This window comes from Mobula birostris, chromosome 12 (assembly GCF_030028105.1).
Source record: "Mobula birostris isolate sMobBir1 chromosome 12, sMobBir1.hap1, whole genome shotgun sequence".
NCBI classification, from domain to species: Eukaryota; Metazoa; Chordata; class Chondrichthyes; order Myliobatiformes; family Myliobatidae; genus Mobula; species Mobula birostris.
Window position 1 is genome coordinate 58,211,167 of NC_092381.1, and position 27,913 is coordinate 58,239,079.

At 38.1% G+C, this 27,913-nt stretch overlaps 1 protein-coding gene across 1 annotated transcript in view; it reads right to left on the reverse strand.

The window, feature by feature from the left end:
- The window catches only part of lrrc7 (leucine rich repeat containing 7), a 631,001-nt gene that overhangs the window by 85,089 nt on the left and 517,999 nt on the right, over positions 1-27,913 (reverse strand). The window contains exons 19-21 of the mRNA XM_072273841.1: positions 22,146-22,245; positions 1,480-1,607; positions 381-581 (exon numbers count right to left, since the gene is read on the reverse strand). Of these exons, the coding sequence (XP_072129942.1) occupies positions 381-581; positions 1,480-1,607; positions 22,146-22,245 (429 nt within the window). The remainder of the gene's footprint in view (positions 1-380; positions 582-1,479; positions 1,608-22,145; positions 22,246-27,913) is intronic.

The window sequence follows — 27,913 nt, forward strand, 5'->3', positions numbered from 1 at the left end:
AAGAAAATGAGTAGATGCAATATATAGTCTTGCCTGTGACTTCTACTGTTACTTTGTTTTTATTATCGTTTTAATTCTTTCCTCTAGCATTTCCCTGAGGTGTAGCATGTTTCCACAACTTTATCCAAGCTGTTATTGCATCTCATTAGACAATGAATACTAGAGGAATTTTTAATGTATCCAAAGCAGGTAAGAAATGTGGTCATTTGACAATACAGCTGGCTTTGTAGTGAGTTTGATGGCATGCTTACACCCCATTCAATTGGTTGCCCATGGGCAGAATTTAGCAAACTAGCAAAGAAAATAATATGAAAGATAAATCAACAGATAAACCTGAATGATGAATAGAGATTAAATTATTTTAAAATTTCATTGATTACCTCAAGTGTAGCTTCCTTTGTTGGTACTGGCCACTTATGTTCATATTTCTCTTTTATAGCATACTCTATACTTGTGGCACCTGTTGAATTTTCTGTAGATCCTTCATGGTTATGTTTTCCTACCAAGTGCTGAACAGATTTCACCATATTTTTCAGGTCTTCTGGGTAAGGGGTAGGATAGCGCTTAAGATTTATTTCAGCCTGAAAGGGAAAATTGAAGCAAATAAATGTAATTGACTTGAAACTTCTTTATTCAATAAGGTTACAGGTGGCCATCAACATTACAAATACAACTAGCCTATTGCTTTCTCTCTATGAATCTGTGTTCATTTTACAGCATACATTACCATTCTTCCTCGTACTATCAAATTAATCACACTTTCAACCAATTTTCATCTGAATCAGTTGGGATGCAAGCTGCTGCCTACTAACTTACCCATGCTATATTTATCAGTTATAAATATGTGGCAGGGAAGAAATTATAGGAAAAACTGTTTCAATGACACTCAACACAACTCCTCCTTCAGTTTGGAGTCCAATTAGCAGGTTTAAATTTTAATAATAAATGAAAGCAATATCAGCAGTAGTGAATAATGCTTCTTTAATCCACTTTTGAACTATTGACAGTGTTGAAATTTAGTTGTAAGGTTTCTTCTCAGCAGCTAAGCCAAAATCAGATTACTCAGCCCAAACTAGAGACTGAGTCAAACTCCATAACTAAAAAAACTAAACTGTGTATGTAAGCAAGGAGACGGTGGTGGAGCCAAATAAAATAACATTGTTTAAAAGAAATTACGTCTACGGCTTTCTATCCAAAAGTATATAGAAATAAATAGAAGTATATAGAAATATAGAAGGAAATAAGTATCATAGTCCTCAGTGACAAAGTGGGTTGAAAGGCCTCTTTGAAATTTCTGCGCTGCACATTTCTATGAAAACTGCTTTTCAAAGGGTGTTGATAAATTTTGAAAATTAAAAAAAAAACAGCATTAGAGACCAATGCAGTAAGACGCTAGTGCCCAAAAATTGTACCGATGAATTTCTACAGCTTCATTTTTGGCAAAATTTACAATATAAAGTAAGTGCTATCAGCAATAACCTTGACATTGCCAGAAGCTTCCTCGTCTTCTTTCTTCTCTTCAAACTCAAAAGCAACTTGCATACGTTGTTGCCTTTGTTCTTCCCACAAGGTTGGATTGAAGCTATCGCTGTCTGAAGGGAAATCTACTAGAAATATACAAAACAAAATACAAAAAATATTGTATATATATATAATATACCATCATGATAAATATTACAATGAATAATATCTAAATTGTCCTTTTTTTCTCCTTTTGAGGTTTGAACTCATACTGTATATTCCATGGGAAATCAACGAAGACAATCTCATTTAACAACTATTGACTAATATGGCTCACAGGTACCATTTGTCATCTAGTGATTCAATCTCCTTAATTTTGGAGGATGAGAAATTACAGGCAAGACTCAATATGCTCAGGGTATGTTGGTGCCTCATTCCTTCACCTTGTATCTAGGTGGAAAAATATTTCCTAGGACTTTAGTGTGTGCAGATCTCAAAAGACACAATCCAAGTTGTGCCTATTTAGTATTTTCATTCCGAAATGTGCACACAAATTTTTAGACTGTTATTTAGGTAAAAAGAAATCATTACTTTTTTCCCTCTTTCTTTGTTAGCAGTGCTGAATTAGGTTAGGCTTTAATTGTCCTGGGGCTGGCTGCCGCTGAAGTACTTGCAGGAACCACAAATAAAACGGCTACAGTGGATTCTGTTTAATTGGGCCATCACAACAACCACTTATTTGGACAACTCTTACAAAACAAAAACTAACTGAGAAAATAGCCAGGATTCCCTTTGTTTATTTGGGAGAATATGCCACTTAATTAGGGCTGGAGACTGTTGCTAACTTTTCTAACTAACATCAGTTGTGTGCTGACACAATGCTATGCTTGAGTGAACAGTTTGCGTGTGTCACACACATCAGTTGTATGTGTTTGTGTTCAAAAAGCAATGATATTTATCATTGATAGTTGGCCAGAAATAAGCAGTAAGACAATTCAGAACTGCCGTTTCAAATATTCAGACTTGGAAATGCCAGAAATGACTGGGAGTGAAAATCAAATGCTTCCACTACTTCAACAAGTTAGGACCTATGAAGAATTTGAAGACCTTGACGATTATCTTAAATGTTATCCTTAGTCCCCACCAGACACTCAGCTCTCACCTGTGGCTGTTTGCATGCGACTATGGCCACACCTCAGTACACCGCTTTGATAGGCGGCCTAAACCAGGCGAGGGTAGCCAGTGGGTCTCATACCCTGATGATATGGAGACATGCCTGCCCTGACGATATGGAGACATGCCTACCCTGACGATATGGAGACGTGCCTGCCCTGACGATATGGAGACGTGCCTCCCCTGACGATATGGAGACGTGCCTGCCCTGACGATATGGAGACGTGCCTGCCCTGACGATATGGAGACGTGCCTCCCCTGACGATATGGAGACGTGCCTGCCCTGACGATGTGGAGACGTGCCTGCCCTGACGATATGGAGACGTGCCTCCTCTGACGATATGGAGACGTGCCTCCTCTGATGATATGGAGACGTGCCTGCCCTGACGATATGGAGACGTGCCTCCCCTGACGATATGGAGACGTGCCTGCCCTGATGATATGGAGACGTGCCTGCCCTGACGATATGGAGACGTGCCTCCCCTGACGATATGGAGACGTGCCTGCCCTGACGATATGGAGACGTGCCTCCTCTGATGATATGGAGACGTGCCTGCCCTGACGATATGGAGACGTGCCTCCCCTGACGATATGGAGACGTGCCTGCCCTGATGATATGGAGACATGCCTGCCCTGACGATATGGAGACGTGCCTGCCCTAGCATGCAAAGTCAGCTCTGGCAGACAGGCTGATTGAGATTTACACTGAGATCCGATGGCTAGGAAGGAAAGTGGAAGGTGAAGGGTATAACGAGGCACAGAAGAAGTCTTAGTCATCCACTGCAACCAGGAAAGAACCCAGTTGTGACGTCTACTTGACTCAGACCTGGACTTCCAAGGTCAAAGGAGTGGAACTACGCCCGTGCAATGACTCTTCTACTTTAAGATTTTGCCTGCACAGGTTTCTGTTCGGATATGACGGCCAACCAGCAGTAGTATTGATAGTGTTCTAACTTGTTTGGCTAGTTGAGGCAACTGCTTAACTAGGACAAAATATACTGGTCCTGAAGTGTCCCAATTAACTGGAATCCACTGTATTTGTTTGTGTGCCAGTAACTATTTCAGGAAAGAAAGTCATCACAGAAGTCTATTTCTGCTGTCATTTGGTCACCTGATCTGTTCACCAGAAAGTCATGAGATATTTTTCAAAAAAGATTCTCTTCAAGAATGCTTTAGATATTTTATCTACTTAATGAATCAGTAAATTAGAAATTACTTTCCTAAGTTCCAACCTTTGATTGGAAAAAGTCAAGCAATTCTATTACACTTTTCACACTTTCAGTGTAACCAGAAGTACCTTACAGCCAAGAATATTCTTTCTTTGCAGTCACTATTACAATGCAGGGGTCAGGAAGCCAATCTATGAACAGCAAGATTCCACAAACAGTAATATGATAACAGTGAGAAGTTCAGATCTATTAGCAAAACCATGAGCTTCTCAAATCTTTGATGATTGTAAATAGGAAGCATCACAGAGAGATTGTCCTTAAAATGTTACAGAATAGTTACAATAGTCTAGAATTTACTCACAGAAGAAAGCTCCCATGTCCCTAGCTCATACAGTCATTAAATCCCCACTTAACTCTACTGGATCAGCTATCAACAACTTCCTCAATGAAGCCAGCTCCAATCTGATTGGTGAATTCCTGTGCAATGCCCTCTATATGTCAAGGTCATCGTACAGTACAGCCAAAACTGCAAAAAAAATCTAACAGTAAACCAAGCTAAGCCACGCCTGGGAGAGTCATTTTGGACCCTCTACATTCACATGAATACTGAAATTTCAGGTGCTCATGTACTTAATTGTCAGTAAATCCAGGCAGAACAACTGGCATTTCTCAATAAAATCCAGGCTCTTAAATAATCAAGACTTAATTTCTTCTGCAGTGTAATGGAGCTGACCTCCAAGAAGACCACAACCTTGTTGTAGGGTTTGGAGACTTGTATGCCTCAATGACCTGGAGAGCTATGCTGGCTAGAGACAGGGCTTTGTGCTTTTGCTCTTGGGTGGTCACCCATGCCAAAAAGGTCCTTTGGTATTAACAGGAAATAAATCATGTTGGATTCACACTTCTCTTAAGTTGAGTTAGTGCAATAATAAGCCTATTATTGATGCTCTCTTGTAACAGCTTGTCCAAACTAACAGTCACAGCTAATATAGAAGAATCATACCTGTAAGATATTCCCAGTTTACTGCAACAGATAGGAGTATACTGTGGCACATTAATGTCTTTGGAAGATGTTAGGAAATGAATTATGGAGTAGTGGCAGGCTGTCTGAATAACTGCATTTAAGTACCATATAGGAGCAGAATTAGGCCATTTGGCCCATCAAATCTATCCGCCATTTCATCATGACAGATCCAATTATCCTCACAGTCCCAATCTATCGCCATCTCCTCATATCCCTTCATTCCCTCACCCATCAAGAATTTATCAGCCTCTGCCTGAAATATACATATACTTGGCCTCCATAGCTGACTGCGGCAAAGAATTCCACAGATTCACCTCTCTTTGGGTAAAGGAATTCCACCTCATCTCCATTCTAAAAGAATGCTCCTCTATTCTGAGGCTGTGTCCTCTGGTCTTAGATTCTCCCACCACAGGAAACATTCTCTCCACATCTACTCTATCAAGGCCTTTCACCATTTGATAGGTTTCAATTAGGTCACCCTTCATTCTTCTGAATTCTGGTGAAAACATACCCAGAGCCATCAAACACCCTTCATATGACAAACCATTCAATCCTGGAATCATTTTTGGTGAACTTCCTTTGAACCCTCTCCAGTTTCAGCAAATCATTTCTAAGATAAGGGCCCAAAATTACTCACAACATTCCAACCGAGGCCTCACCAGTACATTATAAAGTGTCAACATTACATCCTTGCTTTTACATTCTAGCCCTCTAGAAATGAATGCTAATGTTGCATTTGTTTTCCTCACCACAAACTCAACCTGCAAATTAACCTGTAGGGAATCATGCACAAGGACTCACAAATCCCATCGTGCCTCGTTTTTTTTTGGTATTTTCTCTCCATTTAGAAAATAGCCAACCCTCTCATTTCTTCTACCAAAGTGCATAAACATCAACTTCCCAACACTATTCCATTTGCCACTTCTTTGCCCATTCTCCTAATCTGTCTAAGTCCTTCTGTAGCCTCTCTACTTCCTCAAAACTACCTGCTCTCTACCTATGTTCATATCATCTGCAAACTTCGCAACAAAGCCATCAATTTCATCATCCAAATCAATGACATCTAATGTAAAAAGAACTGGTCCCAACACTGTCCCCTTTGGAAAACCACTAGTCACTGGCAGCCAACCAGAAAAGGCTCTTTTTATTTCCACTCTTTGCCTCCTGCAAATCAGCCACAGCTTTATCCATGCTAGAATCTTTCCTGTAATACCATGGGTTCGTAGCTTGATAAGCAGCCTCATGTGTGGCAACTTTTCAAAGGCCTTCTGAAAATCCAAATACACCACATCAAACAAATTTCCTTTCTTTATCCTGCTTGTTATTTCTTCAGAGCATTCCAACAGATTTGTCAGGTAAGATTTTCCCTTGAGGAAACCATGTTCACTACGGCCTACTTTATCATGTGCCTCCAAGTACCCTAGTGATTCTTGAAAGAACCCTCCAGAATCTCTTCAGTCACCTCTTTCAGAACCCTGAGGTGTATACCATCTGGTCCAGCTGACTTACCTACCTTCAGACTTTTCAGTTTACCAAGAACCTTCTCTCTAGTTATGGTAACTTCACACACTTCATTACCAATGACACTTGGCACTTCCACCGTACTGCTAATGACTTCCACAGTGAAGACTGATGCAAAATAGTTTGCCTGCCATTTCCTTGGCTCCCATTGCTACCTCTCCAATATCATTTTCCGGTGGTTTGATATCCACCCTTGCCTCACTTTTACTATTAATGTATCCGAAGAAACGTTTGGTATCTTCTTTAATACTACTGGCTAACTTAATTTTGTTTTTCATCTTTACCTTCTTAATTACCTTTTTAATAGGCCAATAGGTTGGTCCTGGACTTATTTCCATCTGGCATAGTTTGCATTTTGTTGTTTGATTGTTTGTGGTTTTTGTATTGCTATATTTATGCTCTATTCTTGGTTGGTGTGGCTGTAATGAAACCCAATTTCTCTCGGGATCAATAAAGTATATCTATCTATCTATCTATAATTGCCTTCTGTTGGTATTCAAAAGCTTCCCACTTATCCTTGCTCTATTATATGCCCTGTCTTTGGCTTTTATGTTGGCTTTGACTTCTCTTGTCTGCCATGGTTGTGTCATCTTTCCTTTAACATACTCTTCCTCTTTGGGATGTATATATCCTCTACCTTCTACCTTCCAAATTGCTTCCAGAAAGTCCTGCCATTGCTGTTCTGCCATCATCCCTGCCAGTGTTCTTTTCCAAACAATTTTCTCCTTGTCAAATTTCAGGGTGAACTTGCCCGTATTATGTTCACCTCTCCTAAGGGATCTTTTACCTCAAGCTTTCTAATCAATTCTGGTTCATTGCACAACACCCAATTCAGAATAGTTGATCCCCTAGTGGGCTCAACCACGAGCTGCTCTAAAAAGCCATCTCAAAGGAATTCTAGAAATCCTCCCTCTTGAGATTCAGCACCAACCTGATTTTCTCAATCTACCTGCATATTGAAATCCCCATGACTATTGTAACATTGCCCTTTTGGAATGCATTTTCTATCTCCCATTGTAATTTGTAGACCACATCCTTACTACTGTTTGGGGATCTGTATGCAACTTCCTTTTTCAATATTTTTATTAATTTTCTACATAGGAGAATACAGAGTTCAAGAAAAAAGAAATATATCAAATACATTATACTGAATCGCACATACAAACTCTTTACTCTATATTCATACAAATTGATTAATTCATAATATTGAAATATAGTAAATTTACTGTACGGAAAAAAACATAACCCACTACCAAGACCAAAGCTGATTAGTAAAGAAGAAGAAAGAAAAAAAGTTTATTATTAGCCATCATCTGTGCTTTAACGGCAAATCAAAGGTTTTGAAAATAGTTCAGAAAAGGTCCCCACAATGTTTGAAAGTCTTGATTAGATTCAAAAATTGAACACCGAATCTTCTCTAAGTTTAAACATGACATCACATCACGCAGCCATTGAACGTGAGTGGGTGGAACCTCATCCTTCCACTTAAGCCAGAGCGTCCTCCTACCCATAAGAGAAATAAAAGCCAAAATGTGCAAATCAGATTTCTCCAAAATAATATCCTTTCCTCCAGCAATACCAAATAAAGCGGTCAAAGGATTAGGCTTAAAATTTACTTTAAAAAGTACCAGGAAGCTTTGAAATACTTCTTTCCAATATTTTTCAAGACACAGGCATGTCCAAAATATAGTAATGAGTGAACCTTCTCCATTATTACATTTATCACAATAAGGAGATGTATTCAAATAAAAGTGAGACAACTTATCCTTGGTCATGTGGGCCCTATTTAAATTGTAGGAGAGAGTGGTGAGCACATAATGATGAAGTGTTAACCAATTTAAAAATTTCATCTCAAGTTTCCTCAGAAATTGAAGTCTGTAAGTCTTGTTTCCAAAGGTTTTTTATTTTATCTAAAGGAACACTTCTCATTCCCAACAGCATATTATAAATATTAGATATAGATTTGTTATAAAAAGGTTTCAAATTAAAAATTATGTCTAGTAGATTCTTATCAGGACTTTTAGGAAATGTACATATTTGAGACCGTAAAAAGTCTCTTGTTTGTACATATCGAAAAAAAATGAGTTTCGGGTAAGCTATACTTCACTGACAGTTGTTCAAATGAAAGGAGACTTCCCTCCACAAACAAGTCCTGGAAGCATTTAATACCTAATCTATCCCATTCTTTAAAAGCCACATCTATCATAGATGATTTTAAAAAATAATTAGGAAAAATGGGACTTGAAAGAGAAAATCTCAATAAGCCGAAGTATTTTTGGAATTGTACCCAAATTCTCATAGTATGTTTAATTACCAAATTGTCAGTTAACTCACTCAGGAATAAAGGAAGTGAGGATCCAAGAAGAAAAGTAATAGAAAATTTATTAACAGAGTTAGCTTCTAAAGAAAACCACATCGGACAATCCTCACGATTAATGTAATAGAACCAAAATGTAAGATTACGTATATTAACTGCCCAATAATAAAACCTAAAGTTTGGTAAAGCTAGCCCTCCATTCTTTTTAGCTTTCTGAAGATGAATTTTGTTTAGTCCAGAATGCTTATTTTTCCATACGATATAATATAATAATATAATAGAATCAAGAGAAACAAAAAAAGATTTAGGGATAAAAACAGGTAATGCCTGAAATAGATATATAAATTTAGGTAAAATATTCATTTTAATAGAATTAATTCAACCATCCATGATAACGAAAGAGACGACCAATTTGATATTGTCCTTTTTACATAATTCAACAGGGTAAGAAAATTTTCTTTAAATGAGCACTTACAATTTTTAGTAATGTTTATACCTAAGTAAGGAAATTGGTTTCTTATAATTTTAAAAGGAAGGTTAGAATCAGTTGATATCCAGTTATTCAAAGGAAAAAGATCACTCTTGTGTAAATTCAGTTTATAGCCTGAGAACTGGCTAAAACTGGAGAGTAAAGAAAGCGCATGGGATAACAAAGTCTCAACAATAGAAATAAAGAGCAATAGATCATCAGCATAAAGCGAAACCTTGTGGGTAGTGCCTCTCCTTAGAATACCAGTGATATCATTAGATTCTCGAAAGGCTATGGCTAAGGATTCTAAAGCTAGATCAAAAAACAAAGGACTCAACAGACAGCCTTGTCTGGTGCCACGTTGAAGCTTAAATGGCTTGGAGTTCTGAGAATTCGCAATAACCCTAGTGGAGGGAGCTAAATAAAGTAATTTAATCCAATAAATGAAATCAGGTCCAAAATTGAATTTTTCTAAAATTTTAAATAAATAATTCCATTCAAATCTGTCAAAAGCCTTCTCAGCGCGTAGGGATACGACACATTCCAATCTCTCCTTAGAAGGAGAATAGATAGCATTTAATAAATGACGAAGATTAAAATGAGAATAACGATTTTTGATAAATCCAATCTGATTATCAGAAATGACAGATGGCAAAATATTTTCAATCCTATGGGCCAGAACTTTAGATAGAATCTTAATATCAACATCAAGTAAAGAAATTGGTCTATGGGAAGAGCATTCAACTGAATCCTTATTCTTTTTGAGGATAAGTGAAATGGAAGCCTCATAGAAAGATTGAGGCAGCCTGCTCAACTTAAATGAATCCGAAAAAACTGAACATAAGCAGTGAGGAAAAGGTCTTATAAAACTCTCCAGAAAATCCATCTGGACCAGGAGCTTTCATCAAGTGTAATAAGCGCACAGCTTGGACAATTTCCTCAAAAGAAATAGGTTGTTTCAACTGCTTTCTGTTGTCAACAGAGATTGTGGGCATGTTTAATTGGTCTAAAAAATTGTTATCCTTAGGAGAGTCAGAGCTATAGAGTCTAGAATAAAATTCTCTAAAAGTATCATTTATTTCTAAATGATCAGTTGTCCTATCACCGTTAGCTTTACGTATTTCTTTAATCTGCTGTTTAGCTATAAAGGTTTTAATTTGATTAGCCAATAATTTACTTGTTTTGTCGCCATGAATATAAAATTGCCTCTATCTTTTAGGAGTTGAGTTTCAATCAGATAAGTTAAAAGGAGATCATATTTAGTTTTAATTTCAACATGCCTTTTATATAAAGCAGAATCTGGAACCAAGGCATACTGTTGGTCTAATTGTTTCAACTGGTTAGCTAAATCACTTCTCCCTTTATTAGCTTTTTTCTTAATACTTGCGGTATTAGAAATAATTTGTCCTCTAGTATATGCCTTAAAGGCATCCCATCTGATAAGACTAGAAGTCTCCTCTAACGTATTCCCTTCAAAGAAAAGAGTAATTTGTCTCTCTATAAACTTTAAAAAATCTTTATCAGATAACAAAGTTAGATTAAAATGCCAAAACCTGTTTGTTTGAAGAAGGCCAGGGAGATTTAAAGATAAGAGCACCGGAGCATGATCTGAGACAACAATCTCTTTATATTCACAGGATTGAACTAATGGAATCATTTGGCTATGAATAAAAAGTAATCAATCCTGGAATATGTATGATGGACATGAGAGAAAAATGAATATTCCCTGTCTACTGGATGAAAAAAACGCCAAACATCAACAATACCACATTTCATTAGAAAAGATTTAATAAACACAGCTGATTTATTTGGTATCACTAGTTTAGAAGATGAATGACCTAAAGCTGGATCTAAACAACAATTAAAATCTCCCATCATCAATGAGTACAGACTCAGATCTGGCAAAAATAGAAAATAAAAATGCTCAAAGAAGCCTGGGTCATCTATATTTGGAACATACACATTGGCAAATACCATTAATTTGTTATCTAGCTTCCCTGATACTATAACAAAATAGCCATCAGTATCAGAAATTACTTTATGTTGAACAGAGGAAACTTTATTATTTTTAAGAATTAAAACAGCTCTGGTTTTGGCCTGAAACAAAGAATGGAAATGAGATCCTCTCCATCGATTAAAAAGGCGTGAATTGTCACGTTTACATACATGAGTTTCTTGAAGAAAAACAAATGGTACCTTAAGTTTTTTAATATAGGCAAAAATCTTATTTCTTTTCACAGGGTGATTTAGCCCTTTCACGTTACAACTAAGTAAATTAATACTTTGATCCATTTAAAAACTATTTATAAGAAAGGTTAAAGTAACAATCAGAAACATGTATATTAAACCCAAACAATAAACCTTGAGATATGGTAACTGTGCAACAGTTGACTAAATTTCCAAATCAGCTTCAAGAAAAAACTCCCCATCCCCCTCCCTCCTCCTAAAGAGAGAAAATTGGCCAAAGGGCAGCCGACATTTACCTCCTCTAATATCATCCCCCCTCCCCAGAAAAAACTGCTGGAACCACTCCAAAGAATTCAAGGTTGATTACTGTTCCGACCAAGACAAAGCAAAATACAGAAAAAAAAGCTTATACAGTTTTACCAAACAAAAGAAGCAATTATTCATTCTGAACAATATTAAAAAGTTATATTTCTAAAAATTTCTGAGCCTCTTCATTTGTAAGAAACCATTTCTTTAAGCCATCTTGCACTGTAATTCTCAGCCGAGCCGAATAGCGAAGAGAAGGCTTGAAGTTTTTGCTATAAAGTTCCGCCGTAACTTTTTTAAACTTAGCACGTTCTTCCATAACTTCGATGAGAAATCTTCAACAATTCAAATCTTCTAACCCTTGTAGTTAATCATACCTTTCCGAAGGGATTCACGAATCAAAAGGTCCTTTGTTTGAAATTCATGAAAGCATATAATGACCAATCTTGGTCTTGATTCAGAAGTCAATCTATAAATAGGCGATCTGTGAACACGATCATAGGTAAAGACTGTATAATATCAGGGAATAATTCCATCAGAAGGTTTGCAAAGAATTCCTTAGGATTATCTCCTTCCATTAACTCTTTAAGTCCCAAGATTCGTAAGTTGTTTCCCCTACTTCTATTTTCCAAATCAATAATCTTCTGTCTCAGTTTTCTGTTAGACTTCGGTTGTTTTTCTTACAGCTTTTGCAGATCATCAGTTTTCTTATCCAGTATCGTTATAATCTCTTCATGCCCTTTTATCCTCTTATCACACTCGATTAAAGTTTCTTGAATAACATCCAGTTTTATACCTATTTGTTAAACTTCAAAGCTGATTTGTTGTGAATCGGCCGTGCTTCTTTTCTGAACTGATGAAACGCCTCGGTAAGCTTTTGCGAGTCTGTAGAGAGCTTTTGAAGCAAGCCCATAATAGATTCCAAAGCTGCTTTGGTAGCCATAGTAAGATGATAACACGTTTAACAGTAATATTTCAAAAGGTTGGAAACAAAAAAGGAAGTAAACTTGGAGCACCGGGAAAGACCTGTTACTCCATCAGCGACCAGCAGGCAAGCCCTCTGTACGCAACTTCCAGCAGGGTCTTTTTATCCTTACAGTTCCTTAGCTCTATTAATAATGATTCAACATCCTCCAACCCTATGTCACCTCTTTCTAATTATTTAATTTCATTTTTTACCAACAGAGCAAAGCCACCTCCTCTGCCTTCCTGCCTCTCATTTCAATACAATGTGTATTGTTGAACATTAAGTTCCCAGTTGTAATATTCTTTCAACCATGACTCAGTAATGCATAGTACACCATACATGCCAATCTGCAACTGTGCTACAAGTTCATCTACCTTATTCTGTACACTGCATGCATTCAAATATAACACCTTCAGTCCTGTGTTCACCCTTTTCGATTTTCCCACTTTTTATAGTGCAACAAATCCTGTTGACTGCAATACTGCCCTAGCAACACTACACATTGCCTTTATTTGTAAACCAGCTACCTCATCTTCAGCACTATCATCCACCATTCCCACAATACTTCTTGCATTGAAATACATGTAGGTAATGATACTAGTCACACCATGCTCAACGTTTTGATTCTTAACTTTATAACTGCCTCTCCACTAACTGTTCTGGCACTTGGGTTCCCATCTCCTTGCAACTCTAGTTTAAACCCAACCATGCAGAATTAACAAAGTTTCCCGCTAGAATATTAGTCCCTCTCCAGTTCTGTACAGGTTCCACCTTCCAATGATCACAAAATATTATGCCCTCACTCTTACACCAAATCCTTAGCCACATATTAAACTGCATAATCTTCCTGGTTTTGGACTCACTAGCATGTGGCACGTGTAGCAATCCTGATATCACAACCCTGGAGGCCCTGCCTTTAACTTAGCACCTAACTCCCTATGCTGAACCTCGTCACTCATCCTACTCATACCTATGGTACCTACACGGACTACTACCTGTGACTATTCACCTTCCCACTTGAGAATGCGGAGGACTCAATCCGAGATGTCCTGGACCCTGGCACCTGGGAGGCAACATACCATGCAGGAATCTCATTCTCAACCTCAGAACTTCCTGTCCGTCCCTCTAACGAATCCCCTATCACCACAGTGTGCCTTTTCCTCCCCCTTCCCTTCTGTGTCATAGAGCCAGAGTCAGTGCTAGAGACCCAACCACAGTGACTCTGCTCTGTTAAGTCAACCCCTCCAAGAATATCCAAAGTGATATACCTGTTGTTGAGGGGGCTGGCCACAGGGGTGCTCTGTACTGGTTCTTCAACTCCTTTGCCCTTCCTGACTGTCACCCAGTTTCCTGTGTCCCGCACCTTGGGTGTAACTATCCTCTAAACGTCCTAACTATCATCCCTTCAGCCTCTCAAATGATCCGGAGTTCATCCAGTTCCAGCTCCAACTCCTTAACGCGGAGTGTTAGAAGCTGCAGCTGGATGCACTTCTCGCAGTTGTAGTTGTCAGGGACACTGGAGGTTTCCCTGCATGCCCACATCCCGGAAGAAGACCATTCCAGTGTCCTGTCTGGCATCTCTGCTGTCCTAGCTGAGCAGATACAAAGAAGGGAAGGAAAAAAAAACTTAACCTAGAGCTTTTCTTTTCTTTGCTTTCACTGACTGACACCTCTCTTCTCTGAAGCCTCTAAGAGTTATAGCCTCAAGATATAAGTGCTACTGGAAGTTTGACTGGATTATTTTAGTTGTGAGGTTCAGAAAATCACATTGTGAGAATGACAACAATTTCAGGATTTCTGTGGGTGAAGTTTGATATAGATATTCCAAGTTACACGATTTCGCCTTCCTCCACAGGCTGCATAATTTTCAGCTTCTCCACCTCAATCACATTAAATTGGTTCAATGAGAACTTCAGGTCTGAACCAGACTTAAGGACAAAATAACCCTAAGAATTACACTTGTTAGAGGGCATCTGAATTTCTAATTGCATATTAAACTGTAATTACTGTTTTCAGACTTTGGACACAAATTTGCTGATTGTAATTCCCTCAGATAAAAATGATCAAAATATTAAGTATACTTCAAAAGTTTATTCATTTCAGCTTCTACCAAAGTCATATGTACATTCCAATGTTTATTTCTCATTTTGTAATCTACATTTTCAAAATAGCTTCAATCTGTATCTTTTCTTTCCTGGTTTTCTGTTTGTGAAAATTATCTAATATTACTGGTTACCCAGCTGGTTTATCAACATCAAGGCTGCTGGATGTCAGAGATCCTTTCTAAAATTTGCCTGATGATTAAACATAGAAACATAGAAAATCGGTGCAGGAGTAGGCCATTCAGCCCTTTGAGCCTGCACCGCTATTCAGTATGATCATGGCTGATCATCCAACTCAGAACCCTGTACCTGCCTTCCCTCCATACCCCCTGATCCCTTTAGCCACAACGGCCATATCTAACTCCCTCTTAAATATAGCCAATGAACTGGCCTCAACTGTTTCCTGTGGCAGAGAATTCCACAGATTCACCACTCTCTGTGTGAAGAAGTTTTTCCTAATCTCAGTCCTAAAAGGCTTCCCCTTTATCCTCAAACTGTGACCCCTCATTCTGGACTTCCCCAACATTGGGAACAATCTTCCTGCATCTAGCCTGTCAAATCGCTTTAGGATTTTATATGTTTCAATCAGATCCCCCCTCAATCTTCTAAATTCCAATGAGTATAAGCCTAGTTCATCCAGTCTTTCATCATATGAAAGTCCTGCCATCCCAGGAATCAATCTGGTGAACCTTCTTTGTACTCCCTCTATGGCAAGAATGTCTTTCCTCAGATTAGGGGACCAAAACTGCACACAATACTCCAGGTGTGGTCTCACCAAGGCCTTGTACAACTGCAGTAGTACCTCCTTGCTCCTGTACTCGAATCCTCTTGCTATAAATGCCAGCATACCATTTGCCTTTTTCACCGCCTGATGTACCTGCATGCCCACTTTCAATGACTGATGTATAATGACACCCAGGTCTCGTTGCACCTCCCCTTTTCCTAATCGGCCACCGTTCAGATAGTAATCTGTTTTCCTGTTTTTGCCACCAAAGTGGATAACTTCACATTTATCCACATTAAATTGCATCTGCCATGAATTTGCCCACTCACCCAACCTATCCAAGTCACCCTGCATCCTCTTAGCATCCTCCTCACAGCTAACACTGCCACCCAGCTTCATGTCATCAGCAAACTTGGAGATGCTGCACTTAATTCCCTCATCTAAGTCATTAATATATATTGTAAACAACTGGGGTCCCAGCACTGAGCCTTGCAGTACCCCACTAGTCACTGTCTGCCATTCTGAAAAGGTCCCGTTTATTCCCACTCTTTGCTTCCTGTCTGCCAACCAATTCTCTATCCACATCAATACCATACCCCCAATACCGTGTGCTTTAAGTTTGCACACTAATCTCCTGTGTGGGACCTTGTCAAAAGCCTTCTGAAAATCCAAATATACCACATCCACTGGTTCTCCCCTATCCACTCTACTAGTTACATCCTCAAAAAATTCTATGAGATTCGTCAGACATGATTTTCCTTTCACAAATCCATGCTGACTTTGTCCGATCATTTCACCGCTTTCCAAATGTTCTGTTATCACATCTTTGATAACTGACTCCAGCAGTTTCCCCACCACCGATGTTAGGCTAACCGGTCTATAATTCCCTGGTTTCTCTCTCCCTCCTTTTTTAAAAAATTACCTACAGAGTAAAAAAGATGTCATGAAGTTACTAGATTTGTGTGGCCAGCTTTCTTTGAATGTTGTTACTTTGTCATCATTAAGTCCAAGATTTGGACGGTAAGAATGAAATTGTACAAGACATTATGTGGAGACCTAAAGGGACCTTCTCACAAAAGCTGTAGGTTTGAAATTGAACCTGAACACATCATATGAAATCACTTTGTCAGACTGTTTCAGACATTGAAGTTAATGAAACAGGCCAAGTAGTGTGGTGTATAATAGGCAACCAATGTGAAACCATTTGTTTTGCATGCCACCATGTCCAATTTGTCAAAGTTAATAAATAGCTGAGAATTAAAATAATCTAATATTGGACAAGTTAGATTAAGAGCTAGAAAAATTTTGTGTTTGACTTAACCATGTAAGAAAATTGTGTGCTTGACTTTTAACCACCTCTGAAAATTGAATAAATGAGAAATTATCCACAGTAGTTGATATCATGAACGGATTTGAAAAAGCCCACTGTTTTCTGCTGTTAACCAGCAAAAGTAATGGAACAAAGATTTTCCACAAATATTATATTTTTCTCTTTTTAGCATTGTTTCTTATCTAGAACATATTAAGCTTTTAGCAAATCACTAAAATTACAAGGGGACATCGATGTTAATCAGCAAACTGCACGACATTATTTGAATTTAATTCCTCTGTAAACAAGTCAAGAAGATGATAGTACTGGATTCAGTGACTAATTCCACCATCAATGCCACCTGTTACTGAGAGGCAGCTCTTAAGATATGGAACACATTCATGTTTTCCAAACTGTTATTGCAGATTTTTATTATTAGGAGCTATTGCTGTATAGTAGAGGTAGGTAAATTGGGGACCATTGGTTTATGAATCAAAACTGATTTCTGCTCAGATTCTGAATACACACATATACAAGGGTTCTCTGTAGATCACAGCTTAGTAACCAATCTTGATTCTGCACCTGAGCAATTTTTTATTGCTGTCCAGTGAAAAGGCTTCTGACTGGTGGCGTCGCAGACTGGTGTGGAAACTCTCAATGCACAGGACTCTATCACAACCACAACAACCCATCATGGGCATCGCTAAGGGATGGTGTCTCAAGAAGGCAGCATCCCGCACTGGGGAAACTCACTATCCAGAACACGCCATCTCCTCATTACAATCATCAGGGAAGAGGCACAGGAGCCTGAAAACCCACACTCGATGATTTAGGAAGAGCTTCTTTCCCTCCACCATCAGATTTAAGATTGCTGCATGAACCAATGAACTTTTGTTTTTCCTCTATTTATTTTGTAATTTATAGATTTTTTATGGCTTTGCAGTGTACCATTATCAAATAACAGCAATATTTCATGTTTTATGTCAGTAATAACCTGACTGATTGAAATTACAGTAGGATTGTAGCTGTCTTTGAAGTACTGACCATGGCAAAGCAGGTGTAGATATAGAGAACAGTTAAATGATCTCTCTATATGAGCAACCTATAGAATAAGTACGAGATGTTCAAAATATAAAAGGCAATTCGTCCTTGAGAAATTTACCTCAAGGAGAATGTTGAACACAAATGATCAGCAGAGGAATGCAACTATTAGTTAAAAGTCTGCTGAGTACAAGTGATGCTGGAAAGGATGTAACATTGAATGATTGAACAAAGTGATTGTTATGTCTTAATACTGATCAGTTGCAGGGGATGAACATCTTATGTTGGGCACAAAGTAATAATAGCTGTTCATGGTTCAAGAAAATTATCATATATATCGAGGCAGAGGAATGAAAGGTGGGGGAGCAGCATTGCTTATTAGGGAAAATATTACAGCAGTGCTCAGGCAGGACAGATTAGAGGGCTTGTCTACTGAGTCCTTATGGGTGGAGCTGAGAAACAGGAAAGGTATGGCCACATTAGTGGGATTGTATTACAGACTACCCAATAGTCAACGAGACTTGGAAGAGCAAATCTGCAGAGAGATAGCAGGCAACTGCAGGAAACATAAAGTTGTGGTGGTAGGGGATTTTAATTTTCCATACATTGATTGGGACTCCCATACTGTTAGGGGTCTAGATGGTTTAGAGTTTGGAAAATGCATTCAGGAAAGTTTTCTAAATCAATATATAGAGGGACCAACTAGAGGGGATGCAATATTGGATCTCCTGTTAGGAAACGAATTAGGGCAAGTGACAGAAGTCTGTGTAGGGGATCATAACACCATTAGTTTCAATTTGATCATGGACAAGGACAGATCTGGTCCTAGGGTTGAGGTTCTGAACTGGAAGAAGGCCAAATTTGAAGAAATGAGAAAGGATCTAAAAAGTGTGGATTGGGACAGGTTGTTCTCTGGCAAAGATGTGATTGGTAGGTGGGAAGCCTTCAAAGGGGAAATTTTGAGAGTGCAGAGTTTGTATGTTCCTGCCAGGATTAAAGGCAAATTGAATAGGAATAAGGAACCTTGGTTCTCAAGGGATATTGCAACTCTGATAAAGAAGAAGAGGGAGTTGTATGAAATGTATAGGAAACAGGGGGTAAATCAGGTGCTTGAGGAGTATAAGAAGTGCAAGAAAATACTTAAGAAAGAAATCAGGAGGGCTAAAAGAAGACATGAGGTTGCCTTGGCAGTCAAAGTGAAGGATAATCCAAAGAGCTTTTACAAGTATATTAAGAGCAAAAGGATTGTAAGGGATAAAATTGGTCCTCTTGAAGATCGAGTGGTTGGCTTTGTGCGGAACCAAAGGAAATGGGGGAGATCTTAAATAGGTTTTTTGCATCTGTATTTACTAAGGAAGCTGGCACGAAATCTATGGAATTGAGGGAATCAAGTAGTGAGACCATGGAAAGTGTACAGATTGAAAAGGAGGAGGTGCTTGCTGTCTTGAGGAAAATTAAAGTGGATAAATCCCCGGGACCTGACAGAGTGTTCCCTCGGACCTCGAAGGAGACTAGTGTTGAAATTGCGGGGGCCCTGGCAGAAATATTTAAAATGTCGCTGTCTACGGGTGAAGTGCTGGAGGATTGGAGAGTGGCTCATGTTGTTCCGTTGTTTAAAAAAGGATCGAAAAGTAATCCGGGAAATTATAGGCCGATGAGTTTAACGTCAGTAGTAGGTAAGTTATTGGAGGGAGTACTAAGAGACAGAATCTACAAGCATTTGGATAGACAGGGGCTTATTAGGGAGAGTCAACATGGCTTTGTGCGTGGTAGGTCATGTTTGACCCATCTGTTGGAGTTTCTCGAGGAGGTTACCAGGAAAGTGGATGAAGGGAAGGCAGTGGATATTGTCTACATGGACTTCAGTAAGGCCTTTGACAAGGTCCCGCATGGGAGGTTAGTTAGGAAAATTCAGTTGCTAGGTATACATGGAGAGGTGGTAAATTGGATTAGACATTGGCTCAATGGAAGAAGCCAAAGAGTGGTAGTAGAGAATTGCTTCTCTGAGTGGAGGCCTGTGACTAGTGGTGTGCCACAGGGATCAGTGCTGGGTCCATTGTTATTTGTCATCTATATCAATGATCTGGATGATAATGTGGTAAATTGGATCAACAAGTTTGCTGATGATACAAAGATTGGAGGTGTAGTAGACAGTGAGGAAGGTTTTCAGAGCCTGCACAGGGACTTGGACCAGCTGGAAAAATGGGCTGAAAAATGGCAGATGGAGTTTAATACTGACAAGTGTGAAGTATTGCACGTTGGAAGGACAAACCAACGTAGAACATACAGGGTTAATGGTAAGGCACTGAGGAGTGCAGTGGAACAGAGGGATCTGGGAATACAGATACAAAATTCCCTAAAAGTGTTGTCACAGGTAGATAGGGTCGTAAAGAGAGCTTTTGGTACATTGGCCTTTATTAATCGAAGTATTGAGTATAAGAGCTGGAATGTTATGATGAGATTGTATAAGGCATTGGTGAGACCGAATCTGGAGTATTATGTTCAGTTTTGGTCACCAAATTACAGGAAGGATATAAATAAGGTTGAAAGAGTGCAGAGAAGGTTTACAAGGATGTTGCCGGGACTTGAGAAACTCAGTTACAGAGAAAGGTTGAATAGGTTAGGACTTTATTCCCCGCAGGGTAGAAGAATGAGGGGAGATTTGATTGAGGTATATAAAATTATGATGGGTATAGATAGAGTGAATGCAAGCAGGCTTTTTCCACTGAGGCAAGGGGAGAAAAAAAACAGAGGACCTGGGTTAAGGGTGAGGGGGGAAAAGTTTAAAGGGAACATTAGGGGGGATTTCTTCACACAGAGAGTGGTGGGAGTGTGGAATGAGCTGCCAGATGAGGTGGTAAATGCGGGTTCTTTTTTAACATTTAAGAATAAATTGGACAGATACATGGATGGGAGGTGTATGGCGGGATATGGTCCGTGTGCAGGTCAGTGGGACTAGGCAGAAAATGGTTCGGCACAGCCAAGAAGGGCCAAAGGGCCTGTTTCTGCGCTGTAGTTTCTATGGTTCTATGAACATGCTTATTTCAAAATTGTTAAAAAAAATGGGATAATATATATGTATAGGTATGCTTAAGGCACAATAATCAATGATCCAAGGTATGTCTGCAGTATACAACCTTGAGATTCTTCTTCCCACAGGCAGCCACAAAACAAAGAAACGCTATCAAAGAAAACATCAAACACCCAATGCGCAGAAAGAACAAATAGCACAAACAGTAAGAAACGAGTGAAGAACACACAGAATATAAAACATGAAAAGCACACAGTCCAGCAATGTTTAGTTGAGTTCAGTTCAGCACTGTATCATTCACTCACTGCAGATCACAGAGTCAGTCCCCTCTGATCAAAATTGCGCAAAATAGCAATAAAAAAGGAGTAACCAGAAACCAGAAACACATATAATATGAACTGCAGAGTCCAAACACAAACCATGTCAATTAAACCTTGCCCAAGAACCAAGACTCTGGCACCATCACGCAAGAGGGAGAGGGAGACCGGGCAAATGCAAGCACCTTCCCCCGGGAGCAACAAGCAAAAGCGAGAGAGACCAATCAAACTGAGGCACTTTTCTCCGACATCAGCGAGCAAGGGAGAGAGGGAGACCGGTCAAACAGGGCAGATGGCACTGAATATCCACTTGCCCTCTGCTCTACTCCTTGTTGTTTTCAATCTTACTCAGCGCTTTAATTAGCAAGATTGGTAATACCATATGAATTGAGATTTCAAAGTTATTTCAGAGCTTCCTTGCCTATGCTCAAATAAATCAATGAATAAAGGAATGACTCTTCTCTGATAACTGCATGTGTAGACTTTGAGTGAACCTCCATGTATAAGCTTTGAAGCTGAGTGTTCACCAACTGTTCTCTTGCAAGGTATTAGATTGCAGCTGAACTCTGTTCTAATTAGTCATTTGTAATGGCTCACTTAATATTAGGAATACCTTTTTTTCTTATCCTTTTCAGATATCAGGTCCTTTGGCCAATGGCAATAAATTCTATTGGCATTTTTGCTGATATAACTTAATTTAGCATATACTGTACTTTTTAAATTGATCCACAGTATTTGTTCCACACCAGACAGCACATACCTCAACAAAGCTGCATGGTAATGCATTGTTCTATAATAGAAATTAAAATCTACAAATACAATTTTTCTACAAAGTTAGAAACAACAAAAATTTGAAGCTTGGAAGAGTAGCCCAGTTAAAATTAAATACTTTTATACCACAATAGAATAACTAACTAGGTATTACTTGCTCATTATCCAGCTTACAAATGCAAGAAATACCATCATGTAAAGAGGTATCACCTGAAAGTATTCAGTGATCTGAGCCTTAAGTGTGGAAAAGTCTCACCTTCATCGTTACGTGGCTGCTGAGGGAACATATAGTTTGTCAGCACTCTCTGTTTTGTTTCTGGATGAGACTCTGTTTGCAGAGGGATTAGAGCCTTGGACTAAAACAAAAGGATAAGAATGAATTATTTGAACAATTACTGCATCACAGGACAATAACAAAGGCAATTTATATAATTTTTCTCTAGAAAATCAGTACAGTATCTTTTATTTTTGGTAATTAAAACAAGAAGTAATAAATCTTGTCTGAATTATTCCAGAATCTCCATGTTAGAATAATGGTCGGTTAAATCATGTTTATTTATGGATCAAAAATATTGTTTTGAAGGATTTAGCTGGTAAGGAGTTAACTTATCAGTCAGAATTTGCAGTCACTCGTAAAGCAACAGTGTTTCTCATGGTAATCAAAAAATTCTCCTAAAATATAATCTCTGCAGAGGGAACCAGGCATTTTTGACAATTGCTGCAAACAGGCAAGAGGTCAAAGAGTGCTCAGCTCATCAAACAGACTGAGCAATCAGGCAAACAGCATATTAAAGGCAATTCTAATCAAATTAAAACATTATACAGATGGCTAAGTAAATTTGAGGATATGTGTAATTAAATTAAAAGTTGAAATGTCATAATTAAACTGCAAAAAATTAAAATTTCCCCTATTTTCCCATATTCATGCAAGGAAATTACAGTATACAAAATTAGATTTTCAGGACCAAATCATCTGATAAGCACTAATAATAGCTTAGTACACTATTCAAATCAATGTAACTATGTGCAAGATTTTCAATATGTTTTACAATGGAAGCTGTTTGGAATCAACTTAAATTCATATAATTTCTAGTGAATTAATCTCATTTACAATGGAGGAAGTGGTGGATAGTGTAGCCTGCAAAGGCACAATATATCATGATTAGGAACTTGAGGATATTCATGTTAAGCTGTACGTTGTTGGCTGTTTCACGTTAATGTTGATAATTTTACTTGTTACTATTGCAACGTATAGGACGTCGTTCAATCTGCTCTGTGACTCTCCTACTTTAACTTCTCTTTCTATTTCAATTATTAAGGCTCCTGAATTGCAATGTTTGGACTGAAATTCATCAATTTACAATTGTGGTGATATAACCAGCAAGACCACCTATATGAAAAACAGGTTTAGAGTATCAGCTAAGGAATGTAGGTTGTAGATTGGTTGCCAGCTGCTCCACATATAGCTCATGATAACATCCAAGGACATTCAAAGCACCCAATGCAATTGTGTGTGTGATGTTGATTCCCAAAGTTGGACTTTATTGCACCTATAAGAGTCTATACTCACAAGTGTTCAACAATGAATCAATGCTTGATCAGTGTCTAGCGAACAATGATTGACCATCACCACAGCCAGAGGGCAGCATCTCTCTAACACATTAATTTGTAATTATTAGGGGCGTGCCAATGCAAACATGCTTCTTATATTAAGGATAACCTGTACCGTAATGAAAGATACATGAGGAATGGTTCTCATATCCGATATCCTCGTTAAAGAGTAGGAGCCACAGAATGCTGCATTGGAACAGTCCTAAATTTGCACTGTCTATTTTCCACTTGTTTAGTTAATCAGAGAGAAGGGCTGTGCACCACTGACTCCCTGGTAGTGCTGCACTCATAAGAATCTACACTAATATATCAGTTTCGTAATATCTAGTGACAGAATTTCAACAAGGATGAGCATCATTGTTCAAATCCATCGTATGCTGAACGTTTTCCAGGTTGTACTATTTGCAGAATGTCTTATGATCATGATATTATCTTCTCGTTGTAATCGTAAGACATTCAACAAATGGTAAAACATAAAAAATATTAAAACTAAGTCAAAGTCTGTATAATATTCATCTGTAAAAGAAGGATTAAGTAGTATATATTTTTGAAGTCAGAAATTACTTTGCTGCGTTTTATTTGCAGGGGTGACCACTGATGTATTTTTTTCATGCAAATCACACTTAACCACAGGAATGCATTCAACTTCAGGAGGGGCACCAAATATCCACGATACTCTGCATAATTTTCTATTCCTGTCAATAAAATGCAAACTAAAATGGGATGTACAATTATCAGCAATTTTCACAGATCTGTTCAATTTTGCAGCTCAGCGTTCAACACAATTGTTCTAATCAACAAGCTCCAAAACCTGGACCTCTGTACCTTCCTCTGCAACTGGATTTTTGACTTCCTCAACGGGACACCACAGTCTGTATGGATTGGAAATAATATCTCCTCCTCACTGACAATCAGCACTGGTGCACCTCAAGGATATGTGCTTAGCCCACTGCTCTACTCTCCCTTTACCCAGGGTTGTGTCATTCAGCCCAGCACAAACATCATCTATAAATTTACTGACAACACAACTATTGATGACAAAATTTCAAGAGTGAACTATTGATGACAGAATTTCAGGAGTGAGCTATTTCAGCTGGTTAAGTGGTGTTGTAGTAATAACCTTGCACCCAACTTAAGATCAATGAACTGAGTGTGGACTTCAGGAAGGGTAAGTCAAAGGAACACACAACAGTCCTCAGTGAGGGATCAGCTGAGGAAAGGGTGAATAGTTCCATGTTCCTGGGTATTAATATCTCTGAGGATCTACCCTGGGTCCAACATATTGATACAATTACCAAGAAGGCATGACAGTAGCAGTATACCTTTAGGAGTTTGAGGAGAATTGGTATATCACCAAAGATACTTGCTAACTTTTACAGATGTACCATGCAGAGCTGGTTGCATACTGTCTGGCGTGGAGGGGCCACTGCACAAGATTGGAAAAAACTGTAGAAAATTGTAAACTCAGTTAGCTTCATCATGGGCACTAGCCTTCCCAGCACCAAGGGCACCTTCAAAAGGCGATGCCTCCAAAAGGCAGCATCCATCATTAAGGACCCCCCATCACCTAGCCTTTTATCATTGCAACCATCAAGAAGGAGTTATAGGAATCTGAAGACACACACTCAACGTGCTTCTTCTCCTCCACCATCAAGTTTCTGAATGGACATTGAACCTATGAACATTACCTCAGTAATTTAATTTATATATACACACACACACACTGTATATACTTAATGTATTTTAGTTTTTATTATGTATTACAATGTACTGCTGCCACAAAACATCAAATTTCAATATGTATGCCAGTGATATTGAAAACGGTTTCTGATTTTTATTCTTTTCAAACAGTTTAGCTTGATCAGCTTTTTCCAAAATTCTAAGCAGCATCTTCATTATTTAAACCTCTTATTCCCAGTGAATTTAAACTTCACCGTTCAAGGTCAATATGCTTCATATAGTCAGTTTTGAGGTAAAAGTTTTAAAAATATTCTAGATGGCATCAAGGCAGAGTTCTGATCAGCCATCAAATCATTTCTAGCCTTTTGTATTCCAGCATTCTTGGAATAAAGGTAATGCTCAAAATAATGACTAACCATAAAAATAATACTGATAAATAATCCAAAACCTATCATGTTAGTTACCTCCTCAGAATGTTTCTATTTAACTCATCAAATATGCCAAAGCAGTTGTCATTGATTAGCTCAAGCACCCATGCTATGGCGCTTAACTTCTGGAAATTCACCCTTACGTAATCCCCAAATCACTGCGATATGGGATAAAGTTTATCCTCACAGAATTAATGTGGGGGGAAAATAAATAAATAACCAGAAAATGTGAAAGAAACTTGTCTACTGTTAATTTATTTTAAAACTTGCATTTCTTGACATAGTCACAGATAATATGTTTTCTTTAGTAGTGTAGTAGGTTCATTTCGCTGCACAGCAGATGCTTTTTATCCTCGAGAGTTTTGTGCATAATTTAACCTAAAAATATCTGAAACAGGGCGAGCAAGTTTAAGTGCAAGTTGCAAGCCAAAACAACCACTGTTATTTGTTGTGAATTTTATTATTAAACTATCTTACCTATATTTGATATGCTTTTAAATGTGTATGTCACCACTCAAGCTGAAGGCTGGAAGGCGATAAGCATCTGCATTTGCTTGTGTCTCCAAACACAGCTCCTGGCCACTCGAGAGTGCTTTGCCAGTTTTCATAGCAAATTTCTGAAATGCCAATCACCCCTCCACTGTGAAACAACAGCTGCAGTACAACAGCTCATCACTACTGCTGAGATATAAACATCCCATAGGAATGAATCTCCATTTATAACATAGAATTCAAACAGAAGTAGGATTTTGTGCTATGGAAAATCACTATATAGACACTTCTCGAGGAACACAACCCCTTGTAATGCGTAGGTCATCCATATAGCCAAATATTCAAGACACGGTTCATAATAAAAAAATAGTAATTTGTACAGAACCACATTTGAATAAAAGGCTTATAATTTTCATGTTTATTTATCTTACTATTAAATTTTGGAATAATCACAATCAAAAAGAAAATTAAAAAAAACAAATATAACAGTAGAAATTAACAGGGATAAATAGAGTTTTAAAAATAATTATGCATAAGCAACAAAACAAAATATACTTTGAAAAGTGAAAGTAATAAATAAGGACATTCTTTAATCAAGTTGTCAGTAATGCTAAGTCATCACTGAGACTTTGGCTGTTATCCTTAGTAAGAAAAATAGGCATCAGCAATAAATATCACCTCATTCATTTAGTAGTGGCAATCTCAATCTTTGAACCAGAAAATTCTCAGACCAAGCACTTGAGAACATAATCTACAGTACCATAGTGCCTTTCTGTGGTGGTATAAATTGACATTAAACAGAGGCCATACTTTGTCAAACAAAGTATGGAAACTATCTTTCACATTGAAGTGAAAGAGAGAAATCATTTGCTGTCATTTAGTATTTAATCTGCACCTATTTGCCCATAAAACAATATTAGTTGCACTTCAGAAGCAATTAATTTGCTATAAAGCATTTTGGCTTGTTCTTAAAGCACAAAATTAATATTGTACAGTCATTCAGTAAAACCTTACAAACATTGGTTGAAATATAGTTAACTAACTTTCCCATATTTCCTGTCTGTCATATTTCAAGATAAAAAATTGTAACTTAAAATATGAAACAAAGCTATTACTCACATCTAATAATATATTTTCCTTTAATTAAACATTAATTATCTTACATTAATAAATTTGTACTGATTTCAGATTTACAATTTATACTTGTTCAGCCTGTGAAAATGGTGGCAGACTATCACAAGACATTCAGGAATGTTCTTATAACGATAGTGCAAAATATGTACACTTTAGCAACAACCTATTGAAAAAATGCACAGATTTATGTACAGACTAGAAAGGAAGAGGAAGCATCTGCCATTCACTTTGGATGGGAGAAAATTAAATAAAGCCACAACTTCTTCTCGTCTTGCCACTACCACACATGGTTTCACCTGTCATTTCCAGATTGGGACACAGGGGAGACATCGTACTCTGTGCATTGCTCCTCTTGGCAATTATCTGATGTAGGGGATGTCTCCATGTTTTCTAATAAGCAAAGCTATGTACATGTTAAAGCTTTTTTAAATTAAAGAATAAATTGAAGCAGATCCAATGCTCACAGCAAATAGGCGTATTCCCTGCTGATGTTAATAATTGCTGCATAATGACTTTATTTTGATTACGAAAACCTTGCCACCGGAAGCTCAAGACTGAATAGGAGAAGGCTGTGGTTATTTCAATATCCAAATTGTTGAAGATTTATGGCTAGTTTAAAGAGGCTACTGCAAAAGTGCACTAACTGTTGGGTTCATTGTGAAGATAATTACCCTTCAGA